General features: G+C 34.2%; 1 protein-coding gene across 3 annotated transcripts in view; it reads left to right on the plus strand.

The window, feature by feature from the left end:
• The window catches only part of LOC111427738 (Schwannomin interacting protein 1), a 92,897-nt gene that overhangs the window by 54,335 nt on the left and 13,701 nt on the right, over nucleotides 1–24,861 (plus strand). For 2 of the 3 annotated variants that reach the window (XM_071196351.1, XM_023062997.2), the window contains exons 3-6: nucleotides 21,185–21,650; nucleotides 21,929–22,956; nucleotides 23,028–23,301; nucleotides 24,590–24,687. In XM_071196351.1, coding sequence (XP_071052452.1) covers nucleotides 21,194–21,650; nucleotides 21,929–22,956; nucleotides 23,028–23,301; nucleotides 24,590–24,687 — 1,857 coding nt within the window. In that variant the 5' untranslated portion in view covers nucleotides 21,185–21,193. Of the gene's footprint in view, nucleotides 1–5,447; nucleotides 5,634–21,184; nucleotides 21,651–21,928; nucleotides 22,957–23,027; nucleotides 23,302–24,589; nucleotides 24,688–24,861 lie in introns of those variants that run through there. The other variant, XM_023062996.2, reaches the window with a different exon arrangement.

A 24,861-nucleotide genomic window follows, 5' to 3' on the forward strand; every position in this document is an offset into this window, starting at 1 on the left:
ACTGCGTTTCAGAGGGAACAAATCGATGAATTGCGTCACGTTGGGGAGCGTGGTTTCATTCAGATTGTATTGTCGTGTCAAAATCCGATTTTTTCTAACAAATATGTCAAACGTTTCGTGAATAAAATCATTTTTAATAATATTATTGCTTATATCACGAAACGTTTTGTTTTCGTAAATTAATATCATCATTAATCACACAAATTGATGTATAGATACATTTCAATATTTTAGTTTGAAAATAAATCGTTCCATTCCATTAATATTATGAATGAACTCATTTTAACCGATTAATTTATATTACAACCACTTACATTAGTTTAATTTCCATTTTTTAAACTTTATTTTTAAGGAAATAAATTATTAAAAAGAAAACAACACTATAAATCGTTTTATCTTTAAACCATCTCTAAAACAGACTTTTACACTGAAAACCTTTTAGTGTTTCGTATGCCAGATATACACAGAATCCCGACAAATAACTGTAAAATGGATTTATTTTGTACACGGTAAAGTGCACATAGTAGATTTTTAATTCCATTAATAAATTTCAATATTCGTTTAAAATTAATCTAATACAACGCAATTTGTTATAGTATTTAATCGCGAATAAACTTGTTATTTTATAATTAGATTTTTCTATTCTATTCTGTAGGAAATAAAAAAAAGATACCGTCATCAATCACGGTCGTCGTAAACACCGTTTTAATAAAGATTCGTGTATAAATGTATAAAAGAAGTGGAACAAGAGGAAAGAAGAAGTCCGTGCACTTTAGTACGAGGGGGAAAAAAGGTATAAAAAGTGCAAGCGATCCATTTTCAAAATTAAATTAAAATGGCACTAACATGTGTTACACAACGTCTGCTATGCAAAGCAGCGCTTGTATTCACTCCGTGAGGTTGGCAAACATCTACTGTTGTTCTGCTGGGATTTCTCACGAGATGGCTGAATCGACCGAAAACAAATTTCTCTTCAACAAAACGTCATTTTTAATATTTTTGTTTTATTAAGATTAAAATCTATTTTATCATTGTACGCTATTCGTTTGTTGAAAACCAAAACCTGGACGACGATTTCGTTTTATTTCTGTCGCAGAAGAAACGCACGTATCAGGTTAAATGTGTATCCAATGTATCCAGATAGTAAATTGTAACTTACGACTTGCGGCTTACCCTGGGTCCTTTCATTTCAACCTTAAAGCCCCCAGGACTCTGCGGTCCCCCCTTTTATTAGACCCACGCCCGTGCTACGAGAGCTTTATTCCGGGCATTCAAATTGTCTCATTGGGTCTAATATGGGTTACGTATAACAACGTCGATTCGGATACTACAATTACATAAAAGGAAACTGTAGAACACCTGTTCGTCTATCAAATTTCAAAATTAATTCGAACTTTTTTTGCTGTTCAAAAATATTATATCATAAATATAAATGGACATTACGCATGCATTAAAAAAACTACGTGCTACAAATATGCTGAATACAATGGCGAGTAAAGCCCCGCGGGTTTATTGTTGATTCCATGTTTTCTCTCTTGCTCATTCGTCGATGCAAAAAGCGCAAGCACACAAAGCTGGTTCTCCGTTCTGAAACACAAACAAAACCGCGTTGCGTATTCGCCAATGGACGTAAATCATAGCGGTGGGCATTAGCCATGACACGTAGTCGGTGTGTGTCATAGTACATGACCTATTTATCAGTACGCCCGCGAAATATTACACCGCACATTGTTTGCACGCCGAGCGTAATTTCCTACGTTCGGACTGCATAGTTCATACCAAAAAAAATAGGGTTGTATGTTTTGTGGTGATTGTGTCAGATTGGATTGATTATAAAACAAAAATTAAGGGTAAATTAAATAAAAACCAACATAGTCTGCTAAAAATAATATCGAATGACGTTCATATTATTGATTTAGCTAAATGGTGCCATCTACAGTATTCTAGTTATTATTAATCACTTTCAAACTTGTTTGTCCTTAATGCAGTGTTAATAACAGTAAGGAAGCTAGTCCAATAACGAGATTGGAAAGTAGGCTGCGAGTTTAATACTATAATTGGATTGAAATGTCAACTGCCTATGTAGATATTGAAGTGGATCTAATTATACTTTTTTAGTACTACTATTTAGTAGTGAATCTAGTAAGAATTCTTATCCAATAGTTGGTTATATCGTTAGTTCTATTTATTTATTAATCTCTGGAATAAACGAATACCGCGGAAATTAGTTTTAAAATATTCCATAAATATATTATCAAATGCTACAAATCGAAAATGGAAAACAAAAAACATAGAAGAATTAAAAAATAAATTAGACGCCTTGCACATAGCAATTGAAATCACGAAAGATAGTCCTTTAAAAGAACTATACAAAATATTAAAAACGGAGTACATCAAAAAATAAATCAAGCAAAGATGAATGCTTATGGAAAGTATATAAAGCAGTCTGATAACAAAATATTTTCAAACTTGTCAAACAAGAAACTGGAAAATCCAGGAAAACACCAGCAAAGGATTTAGCATTAAATGTCGAAGACTTAAACCTTTTCTTCTCTCAAATCGGGGCTGTATCGAAACACTCTTCGACCAGCTGTGTTAGCAAACACCTATGTTTTGTCATAAACAAATGTCTAGAGGAGGGAGTTTTTTCGGAAGAGCTCAAGCTGGCGAAGATACCACCTATATATAAGAAAGGTGGTAAAGGTTTATGCAATACCTATAGACCAATGTCTATTTTACCAACCATATCAAAAATATTCGACACTGTAGTAAATAAAAAAACAGTAGACTATCTCAACGATAACAAATTGCTTACAATCCGTCAACATGGGTACTCAGCGTAATAAAAGCTATAATCCACGGTTTTGATCAACAAAAGTTCACTTTAATTGCATTCTGCGACATAACCAAAGCCTACGATTCGGCGAACCATTCAATATTATTGGGCAAACTACAAAAATATGGATTAAGAGAAAATGCATTGAAGTTTCTAGCATCATATTTGCAAGGAAGAAAACAATCAGTTTTTTGGCGAGGTCAACAATCAACTTGGAGAGGAGTGGCCCCAGGGTTCGATCTTGGAACCATTACTATTCCTCATATATATTAATGATATGCCAGAAAGTATCCCAACAGAGTTAATTTGTCTTTATGCGGATGACACATCTTTCGTTACAAGAAGTGGTGACATCAAGATGCTTGAAGAAAAAACAAAACAAAACATTGAAAAGGCAGAGCACTGGTTTTCCATAAACAAATTAAAACTAAATAAAGAAAAGACAAATATACTCACCTTTTACACAAAACAAAATGATGAGGTAACCGATAAATCCATAAAGTTCCTTGGGAAACGTTTAAATGGACCCAACACATATCCGACTTAAAAAGACGACTATCAAATGCCTTATATTGTGTTAAGACTATACGTTGCAACCTACCAGCAGAGACACTGCGTAGCGCATACTTTGCATATTTCCACAGTATAGCGACGTATGGGATTATTGCGTGAGGTGCATAAAGAGAAATGGAAGCTATTTTTATAATACAAAAAAAGGCAATTCGTATACTAGCTGGGCTAAGAAATCATGAGAGCTGCAGAACTCACTTCAAAAAATTAAAAATACTCACAGTATATTCACAACAAAAAAGATTCGTTACTAAACAATGCAGACAATAATTCCGTTTCACAGAGTGGCAAAAAAACAAAAAACTTACCACTGAATATTTGTGTAAGGAGAAATACGTAATGTTGTATTACTTAATGTAATACAATTTGTATTCTTCCTGTTATAAGTTCTGCAATAAGCTTATCTATCATGCACGATAAACCAATGTAGCCGAGAGTCAAATGCTAAGAGCTTTCATTGATTAACTTTATGATCCAACAAGACAAAACTTGTAAATATTCTTTTATTTTCCCCACAAATTATATTCCTATTTAATGTTGCAAGGTTGTGGAGATACAAGAAAAAACCAATCTAATCGAATAATGGAACTGAAAAGCAGACTACTTATGCAGTTATTGAACATGATTTCTGAATGCAAAGGAGTGCATTAAGTGAAATCTAGTCCAAACTACATTAAAAAGGTTTCTGTCAGTCGAATTGTTTGACACAGAAAATTAAAGTCCAAATCCCATTACTATACTTGAATCAACTGGATCCACCACTCTTTATGATGTCAAATGCAAAGTGATCGGATGAGATTAATGTGCAGGATGTCAAACATTATTAACATTAATATGGTCATTCAAGCCTACATGTTAAAGACTTCAAAAGTTTGTTTGAGTTTGAGAAAACAATATTAGTAGCTGAGGTGCACTGAGGTTATCATTTAGGATGAAAATTTAGCAATAGCAGGGAAGTAGGGACAGATCAAAGTGCAGGTCCGGGTACTATATCCACTGTTGTTGACAATATAAGTGCACAAGTAAATAATAGGATAACATTTCCAATTACCTAAAACAAAGTTGAAGCAAAATACGCAGCTTTTGCGATGTGTTATACTCATCGGTCTAAAGATTTGCTTGTAAGCAAAGACAACTTCTCCTTTTGAAAACTTCTGTTCCTTTATGTTATCTTTTTCGATGGAGATTGCGGTCACATGAGCCAGCATATCTTGAAAGCAATCAATCGTAATTCCAATAAATTTGAGATTTATGTTGTTATTTGGTGACATCCCTATAATTTAGAAATTGGTCATAAATTTGATTGGGAAGGCAATGCGGAACATTTCAAGTTATCTTTTGTGGTTCAAATATTACCATTTTGTATTAAATCCGATTTTCTAAACTGGAATGTTTCCAGAATAATATAAAATACATAAACATATTGCATTGTTTTCGAAAGTTAAAAAGTTAGAAGTTGGACTGAATAACAATTTTAGTTGCGAGATGAAGAAGAGAACGAAATTAAAATATTCGGTCGGTGGAAACCGAGCAAAATGAAACATAAACCTGCCAGCTCGGCGCCGAACCGTCGGAAGAGAGGCCAGTAATGTTCGCACGAGGGGCTAGAACAGCCACTATTCTAATTCTATTGGGATCCTACAAACATCGGTTTCCGACTTTCCCAATATCCTTCGACACAATAATATCATAATGGAATTAAGATTAATCAAGATTTTCCACATAAAAATCTATTTATATCGTCCATTACTTAGATTTCAAGATTTCAAGTGGAAAAGCAAACAGTTCATATCAGCAACACGTGGGGGTTAACATATAACTTTTATTTTTGATTTTATCAATTAAAAAAGAACATTTTGTATCACTTTAAAAAAAAAAGTTAAAATTGTATGTATATTTTTTTAATTACGAAAGAATTTCGATATATCTGTGGTTTATACAAAATTAAAACGTGGTGAAGGTTGCGCACGCCTGGCCCCGGTTTGGCGTCGCGACGGCGGCGTCGGTCTCATCGGGGCTCCGTCAAACGTGGCGCGAACCGATAGCATGGGCGTCGCCATCCTGTAAAACGCAACCGCTCCTGCGTTATCCTGCACCTATACAGGTGGATTCGTCGCAGGACAACAGTTCGAAACAGGACGTCCCGACGCCCGGACGTCACCCTTTAAATTTATTACGGTAACATTTAGTTTAGTTGCGCGAATTATGGATATCAACATGGAAATCGGTGAGTAGTGACTCTTTACTAGCTCTTTCCGGCTCATACGTTATCTATTTATTTTTTATTGTTTGTTTTCGGTCGAAGATTAAGTTAATGCAAAAAAGTTATGATCTATTTTCATTTCGAAATCCACGCACGATTTGTGTTTCATATGTAATGAATCAAATGATTCAAATCGGGCCGTTTTGGAGGTTATATCATGTGATAACCGCGTTCGTGTACTAAACGATTTATTCTTATATCATAAAATTTATGGTTCTTATCAGCTTGCAATCTGAAATTTCCTATTCAAATTACTTCGCTTCCTGGCAAATATATATTTCTATTTTTAGTTTGTTGCATACTAAAAAAAATTTGATTGCGTAATCAATAGAATGCTAAGAAACTTATTAATTATAAATGTGTAAAATTTAATATATAACTTTTCTATATGTAAAACAGCAAGAAAATTAACTGATCATATCATCCACATCCATTGCACTTATGTTCCATAAATAATCATAAAGATTAAAATGTTGCGTTACGTGACAACTTTACAAGCTGACAAATTTTATAATTGCTTTAAAAACGGAACCAACCTAATTAAAATTCAACTTTTCCTTCGTTATGTTATACGTCTAAAAGCTTTCTATGCGCAAAGCTGAAACTTAATGAAATACTTGTTAAACATGTGTGCCGTATATCATCGTAAACTTAGACAAAGGTGCCCTTATAGAGCAACACACAACTAAAATACCCTTACACATACACCAAACTATGGATTAGTAGTAGGCGACCACTTTGTGGTAAGCCGAAACCTGCCAAAATGAACGACATCCGAATTGTTGATTTAACACTTCAATGAACATCCCTAAGCGGATCACCAAAACTAACCGAGAAACTAAATTTCAAACATGAACTGAAATAGAAATTGGGTATTTATGAAAATTTAATAGGCGAATACTTAATTTAATACGAAATTGGTATAAATTTGTTTCTAATAGTTCTAAGAACAAGGAATTATAACATTTGGTATAATGAGATAGGTCATATGTTACTTGGAGTGACAGGTGATCCTTGTTCAAGGTAATGTAGCTGATGTTGTAACTGTCACTATGACATCTTTGTATTAAGACTAACATGAGGAATGAATCTAAATTATTTAAACATAAACCTTAAAACATCAAGATAGATAACTAATGCATTTCGTTTTAATATTTATCGCTGCATATCGTCTTTTCATATTTATTATGCATTATATACATCCATTCCATTATTCAATATACACATTAAATATTTACATTAATGCATCTACCTTAATGAAACCATTAAGAGCAGAGCACAAATACATATAGGTATGTGTACATTTGTAGTTATTCTATTTGACCATTAAAGGCAATTACTACCCACTTTAGTGACTACCTCGTATGCGTTATATCATTGATTGATCAAAGACAGTATCATTATGCCATAACATCGATTTAATATTCATGAAACTCAAAATTTTACGAAATATTTCCCATTTTGTTAGGTAAATCACGTTGAAGTTCATGCCAACCACAAATCATTAAATTAAACGTCACAAATTTAATCTTTAATAAATTTCAAACTGTGCACATCGCGAAACTTAACGCTTCCATCTCGTTCATCGGAGCGGTTTAGCTGCTGGCGGTGGGCTGGTTGCGAAACTGTCGACGGCCGAAATCTCGTGATTTATATCACCCCGTCCGGAAAGATATACGACTCCGTATTAATGGCGGTAATTATATGAGTAGTAGTAGGAAGTGTGTAATTCTAGAGCCGCGGTAACATTTCACCACCGCGCCGCTCGCTCCGCCACCGACGGCCACGTTACCTGTCCCAATTAGCACGTGACTTATGTATCGTCGCCGTTTTACCTCTACCAAAACGTCCGTTTTCAGCTCGGCACGTTTCATAATCCCGGTGCATAATTAAAAGTAATTGTACCTCTCTTGGTATTAAGTTACGTCCAGTTTTGCAAAACGTTATGCTATAAAGAAACGTTTTGAATTAATTTTTCACTTTTACACTGGATTTATCTCAATATCAAAATTATTCATTTTGAAGTTTAATTGCGTTGTTATTAAATTGGCCAAAAATACAACTCTTAGTTAAGTGTATTGTTTTTATTACACACCGCTGGTTTCATCAGTTAGGTCATCTTCAGGAGTCGTGTCATAACTTATATTAAAATATAGAAGTATAGCAAAATCTCAGACCATGAAACCAGAATATTCTGATTGAATTGAGATCCATGACTCAGTACCAAAAATCAAATTATCACTTAAGAATGATGCCAAAGTGATGGAAACATATTGATGCTACTTAGCTTATCTGCTAAAAGTTTAGCATAGGAGTATATAAACCTATTCGAATCTTACAGAATACCAAAATATGATCACAAATATCCTAGGGGACCATAGTAGCTCAGTCGAAGCTAAATCTATAAAGTACTCTAACAATGGTACCATAAAAGCACTATCAGGGCCAGCAGCAAACATATTGATGTTAAAGGTATTACAACGAATTAGTAACAAACTTCTTTACAACGTCTAGGGTTGCAAAATGGCCAAAATATATAAACGTATCCCAACCGTTACACTGCGCAAATAAATACTGCAATTCCACTAAGAAATACTGAAAAATACTTAATTAATTGAATGAACTGATTGAGGTGGTTAGGGAGGCGACGTTGAAGAAGGAGAGTGGGCGACAGTTAAACTGGGAAGGAACGAATAGGGATAGGGAATGCAGAGAGGCGAAGAATGCTCGAAGGATATTGAGAGCCAGGAGAAAATAAAAAGAAATACAAAGAAACTGGGAAGATTAGGAAGTTGAAAGAGGAAAATGATGTATGGAGATACTTAAAGAGGATGAGGGAGGGAAGAGAGGAAGTCAGCAAAGATATACAAATGACGGAATGGAAAACCTACTTCATGGGATGGAAAGAAGATAACACTCATAGAAGTGAAAGCGGTCTTGAGGGGACTGAAGAGGGGAAAGGCGCCAGGAGAGGATGAGATCCAGAATGAGGCATAGATCGAAGCGACAGAGAAGGTGAAGAAGAAGCTATGGAAGGTAATAAACGACGTATAGAGAGGGAAGGGTAGAAGCAGTATGTCCATTAGAGTATCCAGTATTGCTTCTCCTAAAGAATATAAAGCCTATACTGAAGAATACTAACTTTTAAATTATCAACCAAAAACAATAGTTAGGAGTAAAACAACAGGGCGCATTTAACCCATTCAAAAATCAAGTGTAACATAATTTTCAGCAACCAGAACTTTGTGTCACTCCACTTTTTTCTTGTCATTCATCTTCCTGGCAATGTCCAGGATGCGTATTTGAAGATCGCTTAGATCGTTAAGTTAAAGCAGGACACGTAGAATTTATGTGGCAAAAATGTTTACCTTTAGCATATTAATTTAACAATTTGTTTCATTCTGCCATGTAATGTAATGGCCAGTAATATTTTATCGGCTAATGATTGGGTCATTCGTAATGTTTGTTGTTAAATAAACCAGTTTTTTTGGAATCAGTATATATCTTTATTGAAACAGAGTTTCTCTACAGCCATAAAAGAAAGCTCATCATTTTTAGATCCATATAATAAAAATGTGTTGATTGAGTAAATCAATCACCAGTTTTATGTCATTATGTTCTTCCCAAAAATATACCGAATTACTGGAACCACTCCATAAAAATTGTCATTACGCAATAAAAGATGTGTCATATTGAGCAGAAAATGAAACAAATTGAAAACTTCTTCATTGAAGAGGTCAAAAAATGTAAATAACCTCAATTATGTAAAAGTTTGTAAATTATATCAATTTCAATTCCTTTTATTTCGAAAAAGTTTTAAGATTTTTAAAGGAAGCTTATAACGTCGACGATTGTCAACTGGAAAAAATCTTAAGTTTCCATTTACGGCTTTTTATTTATTAAACCATCTTTTCAGGAGAATCCTTTTTCTCCTCAACTCCACAATGGACAAAAAACGTTACCTTTAAAACCTTTTTTCACTCACTCTACTTTAAAAGAAGGCTTATTTTATTCTAAAAAAAAATTTTACTTTGTAACAAGTGGGTCATAATGTGTCATTTGAGCATATTTTAAATTAGAAAATAATGAATGTTTCATGAACGACGTTACGGCTTCCGCGACCTATCGATTTAAACCCGATAAAATTTATGAAGCGGAGCGTATAAAAATAGTGTTACCTTGTAACCAAATAATAACTTGATTTTTATTTAAAATTTAAATGAAAAAGAATACTTTTCGGAATAAAATAAAGGGTATTCATAATAAATGAAATGAGTCTCGTAAATATCATGCGAACAAAATATTATATAGAACTTGCGTGAAAACGAGTATATAGGTGGGAACTTTATGACAGACCCGGATTTAGCTTCTCTCCATTGTATGACAAAAGGAACCATACCGAAAACGTACGCGGAAAGCTGTGTTATCAGCGTACATCATATGAAAACCCTAATTCTGTTGATGACATAAATTGTATTCATGTCACTTCTACCTAATACCGTAATGCTTTTATGAAATTCCCCTTGGTTTTATCGAATAATGGTATTTATAACAAAAACGAAATTGTTACTGGGACAATAAAGTCTACTTCATGGAAACTACGTGCGTGTTACGCTACAGCCAACGAGTATTTTTGGTTTTATCGATAGTCGTAGTTGAGCTAAATTTTAAAACGTTGTAAATATTTACGGGTATAGCAAACAAAACCCAGGTTTTCGATCCAAAACTGATTCTTTATAAAAATATCGGCCTCCTATAAAATTAAGATTATTTTTATAGTTTTCCTATTAAAGTTGTAATTCCACAAATTTGAGTTATCACACGATTCCCTATTTCGCGATACTACTTTAAAGTTTTCTTGTGGTCACACACCAATCAGCGAACCTACATCAATGTTTAAAAGAAGTACCGAGTCTATTTTCAACTTCTTTACAGGAGCCTTCCTACAAACGCAATAACATCTCAATCGAATTACAACTTTCGTACAAAAGCACAAACATGTCAGTGCAAAGAAAGTTTTTATTAAGTTCTAACAGCGAGCGGACCACTTTGTCCCTACCGAAACAACAAATAATGCGAAAGACACACCTTGCAAAAAAGAATTTCTTTGTAAATCAATGTGATTAAGAACAAAATTAAAACGGTTTTAATTAAATTTTATGTTATGCTTCATTAGTCATTCACTCTAAAGGAATTTGTGTTATTAATAAACATTATTACAGAAAATCCTCGGTATAACTGATTAATACGAGGAAGGAAGTATCTGTTTTAGCCAAAAGTCCATTATTTGAATAATTTTAATGCACACAATTTCCGACAACTATTCACAATTTTGCGTTCAGTCCACGTGGCTTTATATTTATACCAAGGATGGTAGAATCTAAGAGGACTGTTAAATCGCACAGCTCGATCGTGACGTCAATGCTGAATAACAATTAAAACTAGAACTAACACTAGACCTAGAACTATTCTGAAAACACACGGCTAAACCCAAAACTTTCTAGTTGCAGGTCTAGTGTTAGTTCTAGTTTTACGATAGCACTGTTACTAGAACTAACACTATACCCAGAACTAAAATCATTCTGGTTTAGCCGTCTTGAGAGACGTGCGACTAAGCATGAATGATTCTAGTCTAAATCTTGTGTTAGTTTTAGTGACAGTGCTAATGCAAAACTAGAATTAACTAGTTTTATTGTATTATTAAACACCAAAATTATTAAAAAAAAAATTGTAATTTAATTCTAGAACAATTCATGATGATAATTTTTTTCTTTAAAGGCATTTTGATGTTTGATATTCCATGTGTGCCACATCAAGCATAAATCACGGAGTGCATTATTCGTTTCGAGGCAGACAGGAATTGAATTTGAAGCTGAAATTGTGCCTTCTTTCAAGCCGTTTCGTTCCTCTCGAACGTGCGCAACACGTCTTCGTGATAAATTACATCCATGTGCGACGTGCCTTAAATCGATCGATGCAGTTACGATCGCCGTTTATCGATGATTCTTATTTATTTATTTTTTTGCAACAAAATATTTTCATATAACTTCACGCAGAACATTTACGCCTCTGCAGAGGATAAAGTTATAATTTGAATAAAACTTGTTACAAACATGTAAAAGCAAAAGTTTCAAAATTATTAAAGATCAAATATATACAACGAAATGTAATGAAATTCGTATTAATCTCATATAGTATTCAAAATCATGTGCATTTTGATTTTAGATTAAAACAATAATTGTTTATAGAAGTGATGTTTGTATAAATGTGTCGCAACAATGCAGATTGTTTGTCGTTTCAATTCGCACTGGCGAGATTCGAATTTTAATTTGAAATTGAGCAAATCGATATTATAAAATAACGAAAACGCCGACGGTGAAACGAGAGAAATAATTAATTCTCGTTTTCACGTTTTTGTTTTACTGCGAAAAGTTAACAAAGTACGCAATAAAAAAAAGTTGCCCCCCTGCGTTTAATCGTAGTTGCCCCCGCGCATCCATTAACAAGTTGTTTAACCGTTGAACCCGTAATTTCATCCAAGCAGCTAACGAGACCATAAAAACCCGAAGGTGACAGATCGATTTCTCATTTTCCAACGAGAAAAGTAAAGAAGAAATTGCCCCCAACTACTTCCAAGTTATAATCGATGCTTTTTACTCTATTTTACGATATGAACTCATTTTTGTTGAATAACTTATACTTTGGGGAAGGAGAAAATTATCTGCCAAAGCTTTTATTATGACGTCCGCTATGTTCAATCCTTGGGAAATCTTTCCCTCGAAATTGCTTAATATAAAATTCCCTTCTTCTTGTTCCCCATCCCCGTTTGGGTGGGAGGTAAAGGAATCGTTGTTTCCAACCGAGCTTTGAGATTCGGCGGAAAGAGGAAATAAAGGAAACGACTCGCGTTTTCTCCGGCTTCGAATCGCTTTTCCACTCCATTTCGTCTTGTTGCGTTAAAATTTATAAGAGGTGTCGATGTTCGCTGACCCACTCATACCGACCCCCCCAATCCGTTCACGAAGAATGTATTTATATTAAACGAACCAAAAGTAAATCTTGATAGAGGGGCGCGTTAAAGCTTTCTATAAGCTTTTACCTAATACACTTTCTGTCAAAGTGATTAATGGACTTTGCCTATACCAGAATCAGATAAATCGTAGCGCCAATGTTAGAAATGGAAAACGTTACAAGAGTCGCACAAGTTCACGTTCTTGCATGTGAAATGTCTTAGAGAAATGATTGAATAGAATAATTTTTGTGTTGAAGTCAGATTATATCAGTCACGAAAATATTCAATGAAAATATTACTTGAAACTCAAATAAATGTTATGCATAAAAATCAAAATGTTCGTTTATAAATTATTTATAAATGAATTTAATCGAAAGTGGGTCACGTTGAGTATAGTTTCGACAAAGTTTATTGGTGATTTTTACGATCTTAAGGTTATTTTGGTTTATTTTAGTGTTTTGAAATAGATTGAAATCACAGAAAAGAGAAATCGTTTCGATGAACACAAAATTTCATGTTTTCCTGCAACCATGCCAACCAGTTTCATCATAACGTGTCGAAAAATGTGCAGTTTTTCACCTTGTGTAAATGGTTTACTGTATATTTGTCACATATAAGAATTAGTGTTGAAAAATACTTCTAAGATAAAAAAGCTATTGAAAAATTTTGATTTTGACCAGCGTATGTACAGGATGTAAAAAACTGCAAAGCTTTTGCTGCTAAGATTATGGATAAAGATATTGGACCTGAACAAATTCAAAGAATACCTAGATTCTACATCTAACAGCCGCATGACGCAGATAAGTTAACGCAAAATCTGGAAGACTAGCCGAGCAACCAGCGAGGACTTGACAGCACAATAAAGATGGGAAGAATATAGACCAACTCAGTTAACAACTGGCTCAGAAGATGTAGGGCCATAACATTATTATAAACAATTTCTAAATAAATATCTTTTGCAACGACGAGTGTTTTCCTTATGAAACATTATTGGCATCATAAACTATACCGTAATTACAACGACAACATCGTACGTTGTTGTATGGTATCCATACTTAATCTCAAAAACGATGCTCTTACTTCTGTATTACTTTCTGAGCTTCCTTATCTTTAATTCTGGTAGAAAAGACTGATTTTCTCAACAGTCATATATTAGAACCTACACTGTTTAACGAATTTTCCTCTATTTAACCTCTAACTAGTCATCAACTATAACTGCTTGTTAATCAATGCTATCTAGCGTGTTTTCTACCTCTTCAAGTTTTAGTCTGTGTTTTCGATGTTTATTGTCGTTTTGAATTGAACTCATTGACAAAAGTACCGATGAGTGGTGATCAATCAAAAATTCGTTTATTTTTATATCGATCTATAGTAATGTTGAGTGTTGCTTCTAAAAAGTTAAAGATACGAACATAAATGTTATTTTCTTTGTTGAATTATCCACCTATTGATAACTTTTTATATTAACCAGAAATACCTGAATGTAAATGTAGTTGAAAGCAAAAGGATACATGAAGAAGTTGTCGTATCACAGCCTCTTGAAATATGCAGTTTAATTTCTGTTTCCTGGAAGAGTCTCGTACAAAATTCAGTCGGGTGGCCAAGATGGCGATCCGGAAAAGGAAATAAGTTTATTTTAATTTTATTCGCAGGAGCATGCTCCTTCGTGTTCCTCAGGGTATGGTCTCAATGGACTCAGAGGCCGTGGAATTCATTTCTATATTTAATTTGATACTCGGCTATTCCGGAGAGAAAGAGGGAGTTTCTCTCCACCCTTTAACTCCTCTTCTCATCCCCCGAGTTTCTCTATATCTTCCTAGCATCTCGTTCGTTTTCGTGACGACTCCTCCACCTCGTTGGAAACCACTTCTACATTAATACAGGACGAATTCGCGGTGAGCGCGTGATAAACAACCTTAGTTTTACCTGTTTGTGTTGTTAACGCTACCAAAATGGGTTCGTGGTGGTTTAGAAAGCGGAAGGTAAAATTATTGTTGTTTCCTTTGGTTTAGTTTAGTTTCATCTGCTTTATTCGTAATAGTAGACGTAAATGTAATCTAAATGGAAAATCAATACTCGTTAGGATTAAAATAACTTTTTTCTTGTCATTATCCTTCATTTTACCATCGCATAAAATATTAATATCCCATACTTTACTACTGTATTTGCCTGTTATTTTTTATCTAATGCACTATTTACTTTTTTTTTGGGTTAGATGCAATATCGTCGATGTCATAGAATAAAAATGTCTGCATCAATCACGTTGGGGAAGGATTTAGTCCCTAGATAGTGGTTGATATCGAAGACGAGGCAGGTTATTTAGTAAAAATCTTTAGGGGAGCCGAAAAAAGATAGCAAAAGGTGGCAAAAACCCCTCAAGTGTTACTACTTGACACTTTTTGTGATACATCGCCGGGAGAGATCAATAAACCCCGACGAGAAATAAAAGCTAACGTGGGGGGACGACGACGTCGTAGTAAAGAATAACGTATGGACTTTTGGGACATTCGAATGGAAATTCGACGAATATTTGAATATATTTATATTTTTTTATTTGAATATTTGGATTTACGAGAAATTATTTAAACATGTCACGTAAACGATTTTCTTTTCGTTTTTTTTTTTAATAAAAATATAAAATTAAAATAAAATTAGAATTATTCTTAATTTATTTTAAAATTAGATTTTTTAGATAATAGATAAGTAAACGCGTAAAACTATTTCAGTACAGTTGATTATTACGTAAACTACCATTAAATTGTGCGACTTGCATAGCGAAACGTGACCAGCACTTGAAACACTACGAATACTACTAACTTTTAATGGAAGTGTAGTAGAAGAGGGCATAGTTTGTACCTCCAAATGCCTTTTCAAATAATAAATGCGCTGCGAAGCCGACCAAAAAGTATGACCACAATCACGTTCAAATATCAAAAAGTTTTCAGGGGGTTTTACAGAACCATAAAGTTATTAATAAAACTTTATTTTAAATTTGTTATTTTAAAATATAACATGAAGATATTTATAAAGATAATTTCCGCAACGTTATAAAATATTACTTTAGAAACTTTTTTAAGTTCTTTCCATTAGTACTTTTACCCCTTTTTTAACCAAACTCCTTAACTGCACTTAACTCGAACGCATTAATATTATAGTACCTTTTACCTTAACTTTCTTCCTTACGTATTCCAAGTTTATTTTATTAACACACTCACTAAGAAATTCAAACCAAATTAAAATTTTAATAAAATCTAAGAAAAACAATTTGTGCAAACCTGACCACAAATACTTTAACGTATTTTATAATACCATTAAGTGTTATCCCCTTTCGGGATGTAACCCACAACTTGCCCATCCCACGGGAAATCACGCTGATAGCGAGGGGGTTCTATTGAGATCTATGTCGTTGTCGTTTCCTAAGCAGCAACTCCGAAGAGGAAGCATTACGCACATTCTGATCATAGAGAAGGAGTTCGCAATGTGTTCCAACCATCTCACGAACTTCAACAACAACAACAGTGGGTGGTCGTAAAAGCTCTCTATACGGTAGTGAGAGCTTTTGTTAGTTTTACGATTATTATGTGCAAGTGATTCGCGCATCTCGTTTGGGTTTCAACATAATAAAAAATTTTATCAAAATTATTTAAGCTTTATCTTGGGAACTTCTTTTATGGTTTTATTAATCTTTTCTTGGTTATTACTAGAATTCGAACAAGTCGTACCAATTCGCGTTATTGCCAAGAATCGTCGGTCCAACAGAGCACGCAGAATGGAAATGAATGGGGTTATCGTGTTTTTAGAATTGCGCTCACGACCTTTTTCTGCGGCTCGGAGGTCACCGCCGTCGAGTTCGAACTACCGGAAATTGAAACGGAAACGTCTCTTGAAGTACAATTTCTGGGAAATTTTCTTCGTTCCGGAATCGGAGTTGTCCGCTATGGTAAAAGATGAAAAGGGTTAGATAATTCGGTTTATAAGAATTGCAATTCTTTTTTATTCAAGTTCGATGAACTTTCTTTTATAAACTTGTTTCTTAAGTCATTACTTAAGATAAAATTTTTAGTTAATATGCAAAAACTTATAAAGTAATAACCACATCAATAAACCCTTATCGTTCGGTAAGCTACTTTTTAGTTCTTGATAAATGACTTTTATCGTTGCAAAACCTTTACATCGGTTTTACCAGGTCGCTGGATTGTATTTTTAACACGCCCCAACTATGGGATACAAGCCAAGTAATAGATTTTCCATGTAAATATGACTTGCAATTTCTTCCATTCAGATACCCCACAGTGCTTTTTTTGGGGTGTGATAAATGTGTTTTCTACTCGATGCGGACTTGGATTCTCGCCACGTCTACTTTCCGGTCACCCATTTTTGGCCATCATTTCGATCTACATTTAAATATATTCTAAGAAAACCAAACTTTATTAAATCTTTTTTAAAAGTAATAATATTGCGTGTGAGTTTGTATGAAATGGATATGAAGGGGTTATTTCCATCGAGGGAGTTTATTAGTTGGCACAGGGGAACATTCTCACGCAGTTGCATTTGCAAATTAAATGAGAGATTAATGCAGGAATTACGTGCGTTTGCCGTTATATCGATGAGATCGCCATTGAAATTTCCTGCAACTTGTGGACATCACATTGTAGTTTTAACGAAAAGAAAAATTATTTTTAAACAACTACAGTTAGCCGTCTTAAGAGACGTGCGGCTAAAGCCGAATGTTTCTAGTTCTAAATCTAGTCTTAGTTCTAGTTTTTTTCAATGATAAATACACAACAAACAAGCACTGAATAATAAGTAAAACTGTAACTAACGCTAGCATTAGAACTAACACTAGATCTACAACTAGAACCATTCGGGTTTAGCCGTCTTAAGAGACGTGCGGCTAAACCAAATGTTTCTAGTTCTAGATATAGTGTTAGTTCTAGTTTTTTTTCAATGATAAATATACAACAATCAAGCATTACAGAATAAGTAAAACTGTAACTAACGCTAGCATTAGAACTAACATTAGATCTACAACTAGTACCATTCGGGTTTAGCCGCACGTCTCTTAAGACGGCTAAACCCGAATGGTTCTAGTTGTAGATCTAGTGTTAATTCCACTTTTAATTCAATAAAAATATACAACAATATAGTGAGATCAATTATATCGAGCTTTTTCAGTATACATATAAAAAATAAAAAATTTGAGTTGTAACATTTTCTTCATAGAGTTTTCCTCGCACCATATGTGCTTGTTTATTTTATCTTCTAGTTTTACAACTCAGCCACCGGACCACGTCGTTTCTAGATCGTTAAAGTAGAGCAAAATAAACGTCCAAGGTTAAGCTGGTTCGCGCTTTATGTGTAAATTCCTAGGATGCCGATGTAATGAAGCTTTTTTTATGAACCGCGCGCGTTGCTCAGCGGAAGCGCTGAAGCGTTCTCTCAAGTGATTAATCGCTTTAGAGAATTTTAATTAAATTTTACCACTCTCCAAAGTGGAATCTCTCAACCGATATTTAATTATAATTATTTTGAATTTGAAGAAACAATTTTTTTGTAAATCTTCAATAAGAATCGTTTTATTTCCGTCGGAAGATTTGCGGTTATTACGCAGGACGTTTGGCGCGGTTCCAAATTAATCCTAACAATGGAAAAGCGTGCGCGAGCAAAAGAAGATGCCAAACAAAAAGCCGTTCGACGGCGAAAACCCCTCTCGCAAAGAATAAAACTGCTAAAGAATTCATGATGGTACGTTTTTCCCTTAAACATTCCGTCGGGGTTCTCGATGACGAAAAAAAAGAGATCGAGATGACCTACATCCGTTCCCGTTCAGTGGAACACAGAGGAAAATTAATGACTCCGAAACGGAGAACGGCCGTGTATTAGAGATAAACTGTGTTAAATAAAGGACAAGGCTGGACGTCGACACGACCAGAAGTTATGATGGAAAGTTATACGTGATCCTGTTAATTAATTTAACGAAAATTTTTACATACGAAAAATATTATTTTTCACGTGAAATCCGCCGTCTACAAGGATTTTAGAAGACACAACGGATGCCGTATCTTAGCTTCGATGTATGTAGGACGCTCGTGTATGGAAGGAGGTATTGATTTAGAAAATCCCTTTCGCTGGTTTATTTATAGTAACTATTCGATGGGAAAAGTGTTTTTTTGTTCATGTGGATGAAAGAATAAATAGATCGGTTTAAATTGTAACACGTCGATCAACTTGAAGAATTACACTGAAACTTTTTATTTTATAAGGAGTTAAATATATACAGTGTATCAAAAGTAAGACTTCATTAATTCCTGTAATTCTAGGATTTGTTATCAAAAAAGAGGTTATCTTTAAACTAGATTTTTATGTATCATCGCATTATATATCTAGATTTGTCCTCTAACCCTTCTAAAACTATTTAAAATTGGTGATTAATTAGAAAAAATTAAATTACTCACGTCAAGTCCTAAAAAATGTAGATCGTCATAGAACCAAACACGTTGAAATGGTTCTATGACGATCTACATTTTTTAGGACTTGACGTGAGTAAAATGGAAAAAGAAATTTTGGTTTAATTACGATGTTTTCGATTTTGTTTTGTTATTTCATTTAATTAAGGTTTTGACTGATGATGAAGTAAAACTTCGAAACCGGTATCAATAAATATTTAAACAGCAAGTATAAGAAGTAATTTAATTTTTTCTAATTAATCACCAATTTTAAATATTATCTAAGAGCTTGCAACATGGATTCAAATAAGACTTCTAAAACTAGTTCTTCTATTTTATTTTTTCCAGAAAATCAACACCTTGTATTGTAACTTAAGTCCACCTTAGTATTGTTCCAAGGTCTTATATTTCTTTATGTCAGTAGGTGTCAGGCAAGGAGTTATCATGCTCTTTGCCTGTCTGTGTCCTGGAAGTTCTTTTCAGCGCAGGCTACCTATGACTCCACCCATGTGTTAATCAACTGTTTTAAGTTGCTTTTTTGTTGTCCACAGCTGCCTGTTTGGCAAGCTTGTCCGTCTTTTTATTTCCTAGAGTAAATTCATTACCTAGACACTAACTGCGTTGGTTAATTATTCCTCCCATTACCACCTGCATATTGACCTATCAACATTATTGGCCGTTTTAATGTTCCTGCAGGTTAATCTTCGATTAGTTGCTGCATATCCAATTCTTCTTCAACCTTACCATACAAGCTGCCTTAATATCAAATTGATGTAATTTAAGACGTTATATTTAGCAACACTTTACTATAGTATACAAACTAATGCATGATTTTCCTCATGCGATTTCATTTTTTATACCATTGCGTTTTTCCAAATGTCAGAACTATCAGAAAAGCTTATGCAGAGTAACCTCTCACAAAGTAATAGAAGTAAACAACCTTTCTGGCATAATCCTCTGGATTCTGCTTTACAATATCCCTTAAAATATTTGTAACCAAGTAAGATTTCCTGCACACCCTTGGTTCTAAACTTGGTTTTTCGAAACCATCCTGATAAGAAACACCAAGCGTTGGGGTCACAAATACTCTTAAAATGTTAACATCGTGACTCTCTGTTGTTTGATTGGTTCCTCATAGTTCAGAATGTGCACTCCTGTGTTGCAGACTTCTGCTTAATGAAATGATGGAAGGTTATTTTGGTTTCATCTTATTCCTGCAAAACCGTCAAACATAAAAAAGCGGTTACACTACACACCAATTATTTGAGTAACTGAGTAATTTAATGACCAGGTACAAAGAAAATTCTTAGAATAAAAACCTGATTGGAATAGCAGCTTTGTTGTATTCTGTAACACGAGTGAGAAATCAATTTTATCTCATTGGTGCACAAAAATCTATTACCAATGTTAAAGCAATCTACTTTTGGTAGCCGAGCATCCACCAATGAACAAAAAAACTGTTGCAAGTACAATATTAATTAATTATGTTTTTTTTTTATTTTTATGGGTTAGTATTTGTGGAATTACCCTATTTTATTGCTCGTTTTATACACTTTCAAGTAGTAAATATACACAGTTGATAAAAAAAAATCCAAACAAACAAACTCATTGTCTGTATACAACCACTGTAATAAAACTCTTACTGTAATCCGTTTTAAACGAGTTGTATATCACTCGATAGTAATTTTCGCGTGGATTAACCAGTAGAAACTTCTTTTTTTCAAACAAAACAGCTTTAATTTCCACTGTGTCGAGAGTATTTATATTTGCATATATAAATTCTAAGTTATAAAATATTAAGCTTTGTATCTGAAATTTTACAAACAAATTACATAAACCTTTTCAATTTAAACTCGTACATTTTTATCAAATTTATTACCACGAATCGGATTATCTCCAAATTGAAATTTCGACCACAATTAAACACTCCCCAATCGAAATGTATCAAATTGAATTGAATTCACACGAAATCATAATTGTATCAATATCGAAGGGATTATTTTAATTCATTTTTCGCGTTTGAGAGTTGTTAATTTTGTATTTTTTGTTTGTTTCAGAATTCAAATATGCGTCTAAAAAACGTGGACGGTCCGCTATCCGTCCACAATGGTAACTCGGCGTTATTAAATTCACCAAAACGTATCAACACCGTTCAAAATAGTAACGTTTCGACAACCTTAACAACAATAACAAGCGGACAATACAACGCGAACGTAAATTCGAATGTAAATCAGTATATAGTGAACGATAATTCGAATGTGCTCATTACTAATACCAAGGGGGATACAAATCTCCTTAACAACATCGGTATCAACGAAGATACAAGAGTGCAATGGTGCAACGCTGCACATGCTCAAATCCGGACCGAGATCGCGAACAACGTGAACGACAACCGGAAACGACAACATCAACTGTTCAATATCAACAACACGCTGGCTGTCTCATTGGAAAATACGAGGAGAGCTACGGCCTCTTCAATCTGTTCAGAATCTTCACCAGATGATAGCCTTTTAGACTATGAAGGTAAGCTATTATTAAATTAATGATTAAGTACATACATTATGTTTAATGTTCGTTGTTTTCCGTTCCAACAATGAATAATTTAATATTCACAACCACGACACTAACTACAATTTTACGATATACCTCAAGAATATATTATGAGAAACCGTACATAACGTTGTTAATGGTAATGCCCTTCTTGTGTACATTCCCGACGTTTATTTCCCCCTAACGGCCCACTTCCATCTAGGTTAATTAACTATAAGACCATATTATTCTCTAAAATGAATCATTTTCAGATGCACATCAAAGCTGCTCATCTGTAGACACTTCCCCGCAAGAAGAAGACAGAGGTTTTGATGTATCCGACTCTGAATCGATATCGGACGATATTAATTTGAGTCAAAACGAAACAAACTTTCAGCGTAGGGGAATCGTAAATCCGAATTATCCCGGATTTCAACATTTAGCGCATACTTTAGAGTACGGAATAAAAGCTTCATCTGACACTGATTTAACGGACGACGATTTCGATTGTGAGGCAGAATCAAAATACGTTGTAGATTCTAATAACGCTAATAATAACAACAACAACAATAATAATAACGATGAAGAAGAAACGGAATATCATGGGGATAAAATTGATAGTGTAAACCGATTGGATAGTGTGGAAAATATCCAAAAAGTTTTTTATGATAAAACGGTTTTGAACATTCCCTTAGAATCCCAATCAGGTGAACCAAGCACTTCAAACTCAAATCAAATCAGTGATGACGACGATAACTCCCCAAAAATAGAAATTAAAGAAGAAGAAAAAGTTTATAATAAAGATAATGGAATTATCGGTGATTTAGAGAAAGAAATCGTTCAAGAACTTGATCGTATCGGAATCGGTCCAGATTCGCCAATAGAAAGAGTTGTAAAAGAAGAGCTTGAAGAAGCCGTCGAAAGATTATCTTTAGCTAAAGATTTAGAACCAACAGCTTCAAAATATAATTACGAACCAAACGTGGAAGAACCGTTTAATAAGGAACCACCAAAAATGTTAACCGTACTCCCAAATAATTTCGAACATAACCTAACAATCAAAGATATAAAAATTCTTCAAGAAGATAATTTTAAGATGAAACTTTCAGACGCATTCCTATCCGAAGTACAAGATCTAATACCACCCGTGGATCAAGAGATGTTCGCCGACACGAATTTGAACGAGGAAAAAGACGTTATGGAGGTCGACCTCGACAAGTCTAAAATGTTTAATAACGACCTCGTGAAAGGAGACGCGATTTGGGAAAATGAGGAACGTGCTTTGCGTGGAAAGCACCAGGTAATATTGATTTGTCAACTCGCCACCGAATTTCATACCAAAAGAAAATATCTTTAAAATTTTTATTTTAGAAATTTTCATTAAATCAAAACGAAGAACTAGAAAAGTTTTGTAAAGAAGACAAAACGAAAGATGAACCGGAAAAAGACGAAGATAGCGCCATTCCGCGTAAAAAGGAGAAAGTGGAAGTTACCTTCCGGAAGAAAAGAGACTACAACCAACAGATTGGGAGTCTTATCACTATTCCCAGGAGGGAGTTGGGCTGCAGCAGGGGGCGCGAAAATTTAAACAGGAGATCCGTTCCCCTGGCCAGGGAAAAGAAAAGAACCAACCCAGAGCTTTTAGGTAAGTTCCATCTAACTAACGGTCTACCAGGAGACAACTCACATACCCCGTTAAAAGTTACAACTTCAGTATAATTAAGATGAAAAATGAACCTGGTTCTCCTATAAATGTATAATTATCTCGTCTGCAGATTTCTCATTTTACGGTTAACGTTTTAATTACTTACTTCTGATTTCTCAAGTTTTCTTCTTGCTGCGGTTTATAGAGATAAATATCGTTTTTTTTAGTAATTATCTTTCTTGACATAAAATTGCTTTAAAACAATTATTTGTTAAGTGAATTAGTTCAACTTGTATAAAAAGTTGCATACTATTTAGACGTTTCATTTAAATCTTAAGTATTAACGTAAATGAAGATAAGGGACTGCTACATCCCGAGAACAGCTCAACGGCCCGTTCGTGACGTCACGCATGGGTAGGCAACTACTATTTCACACTTTGAATTACCAAATCTATTCGTGTTTTGTAATGATGTTAGTTTGAGACTTAATAAGGTTTATAACCTTTTTATTCTATTGACAATATCTACATGGATCCCTTTGGTAACTTTGGAATCTTTTGGTTGAGACTCTGTAGCAAGGAGATAACGTTTTAAGTCATAAATAAAGCATCTTCCCAAGCAAATAGTACACTTTGTATTATTCATTAAACTTTTTCACCATTTTCAGTGCGGCCGCAATATTGTCTTGGAAATTTCTTTCATCTTTTATGTTAGTGTCATCACATAAACAAAAATGTCAGTTACATAATCAATTTCTTCAGGAAATATTTCACATTCTTGCATATACATCTGAAGAGCTCAGTATGGACGTTAAATTCAGCACGTTGTCTAAATTATTCAGGTCTATTTCGCTGCTGAAACAATTTTTAGCACAAAAATTCACCTTGTAGAAACAAATAATCGGAGTAAAATTAGGCACAGAGCGATAAAACCGATAAAACTATAATCAAAATGTCTTTTGGGAACAATATCACTAACTACAAGTGCCAATTGAGTTAACTGATTATCTCAACAACACGGCAAAACGGAGCCTGTAACATATCCGTTTAATTATGCAAGATAATTATCACGTCGTCGCAAACTCGACCTAAAGGGATATTATCCTTAGAGGATTATTAACCTAACCCTTTAAATTTCCCCAGATGATAATACAAATTTTAAAAAATAGAAAATTCCAAAAAAATTTGGTACCCAGGTGGTACAAAGTTTTTTTTATTTTTCGTTTTACCTCGTTCGAAAAAGATCGTTTTATCAAAATGTTCTGACAGTTCTCTTTGTTCTTATACAGGGAGCTTCGACGTGTACAATATCGAAACGGCGATGCCGAAAATTGATTTAGAAGCAATCGAGCTGCACCTGAGGGCTGCCAGGGAAGAGGAAAGAAGGGTAAGTTCAAAGCGAAACGTGGTAAATGCGATTCGGTGCGGGACTGTTACAGATTATTGAATTTCAATTTGAGAAAGGCAACGTCACCCTGCAAATGGGAAATTACTCTGTGCGGTGGCTAATTGATATTGCTTCGCGAATACTTTTAATTTAAACGGAAATTAACTTGTCATC

Source organism: Onthophagus taurus, chromosome 6 (genome assembly GCF_036711975.1).
Source record: "Onthophagus taurus isolate NC chromosome 6, IU_Otau_3.0, whole genome shotgun sequence".
NCBI lineage: Eukaryota > Metazoa > Arthropoda > Insecta > Coleoptera > Scarabaeidae > Onthophagus > Onthophagus taurus.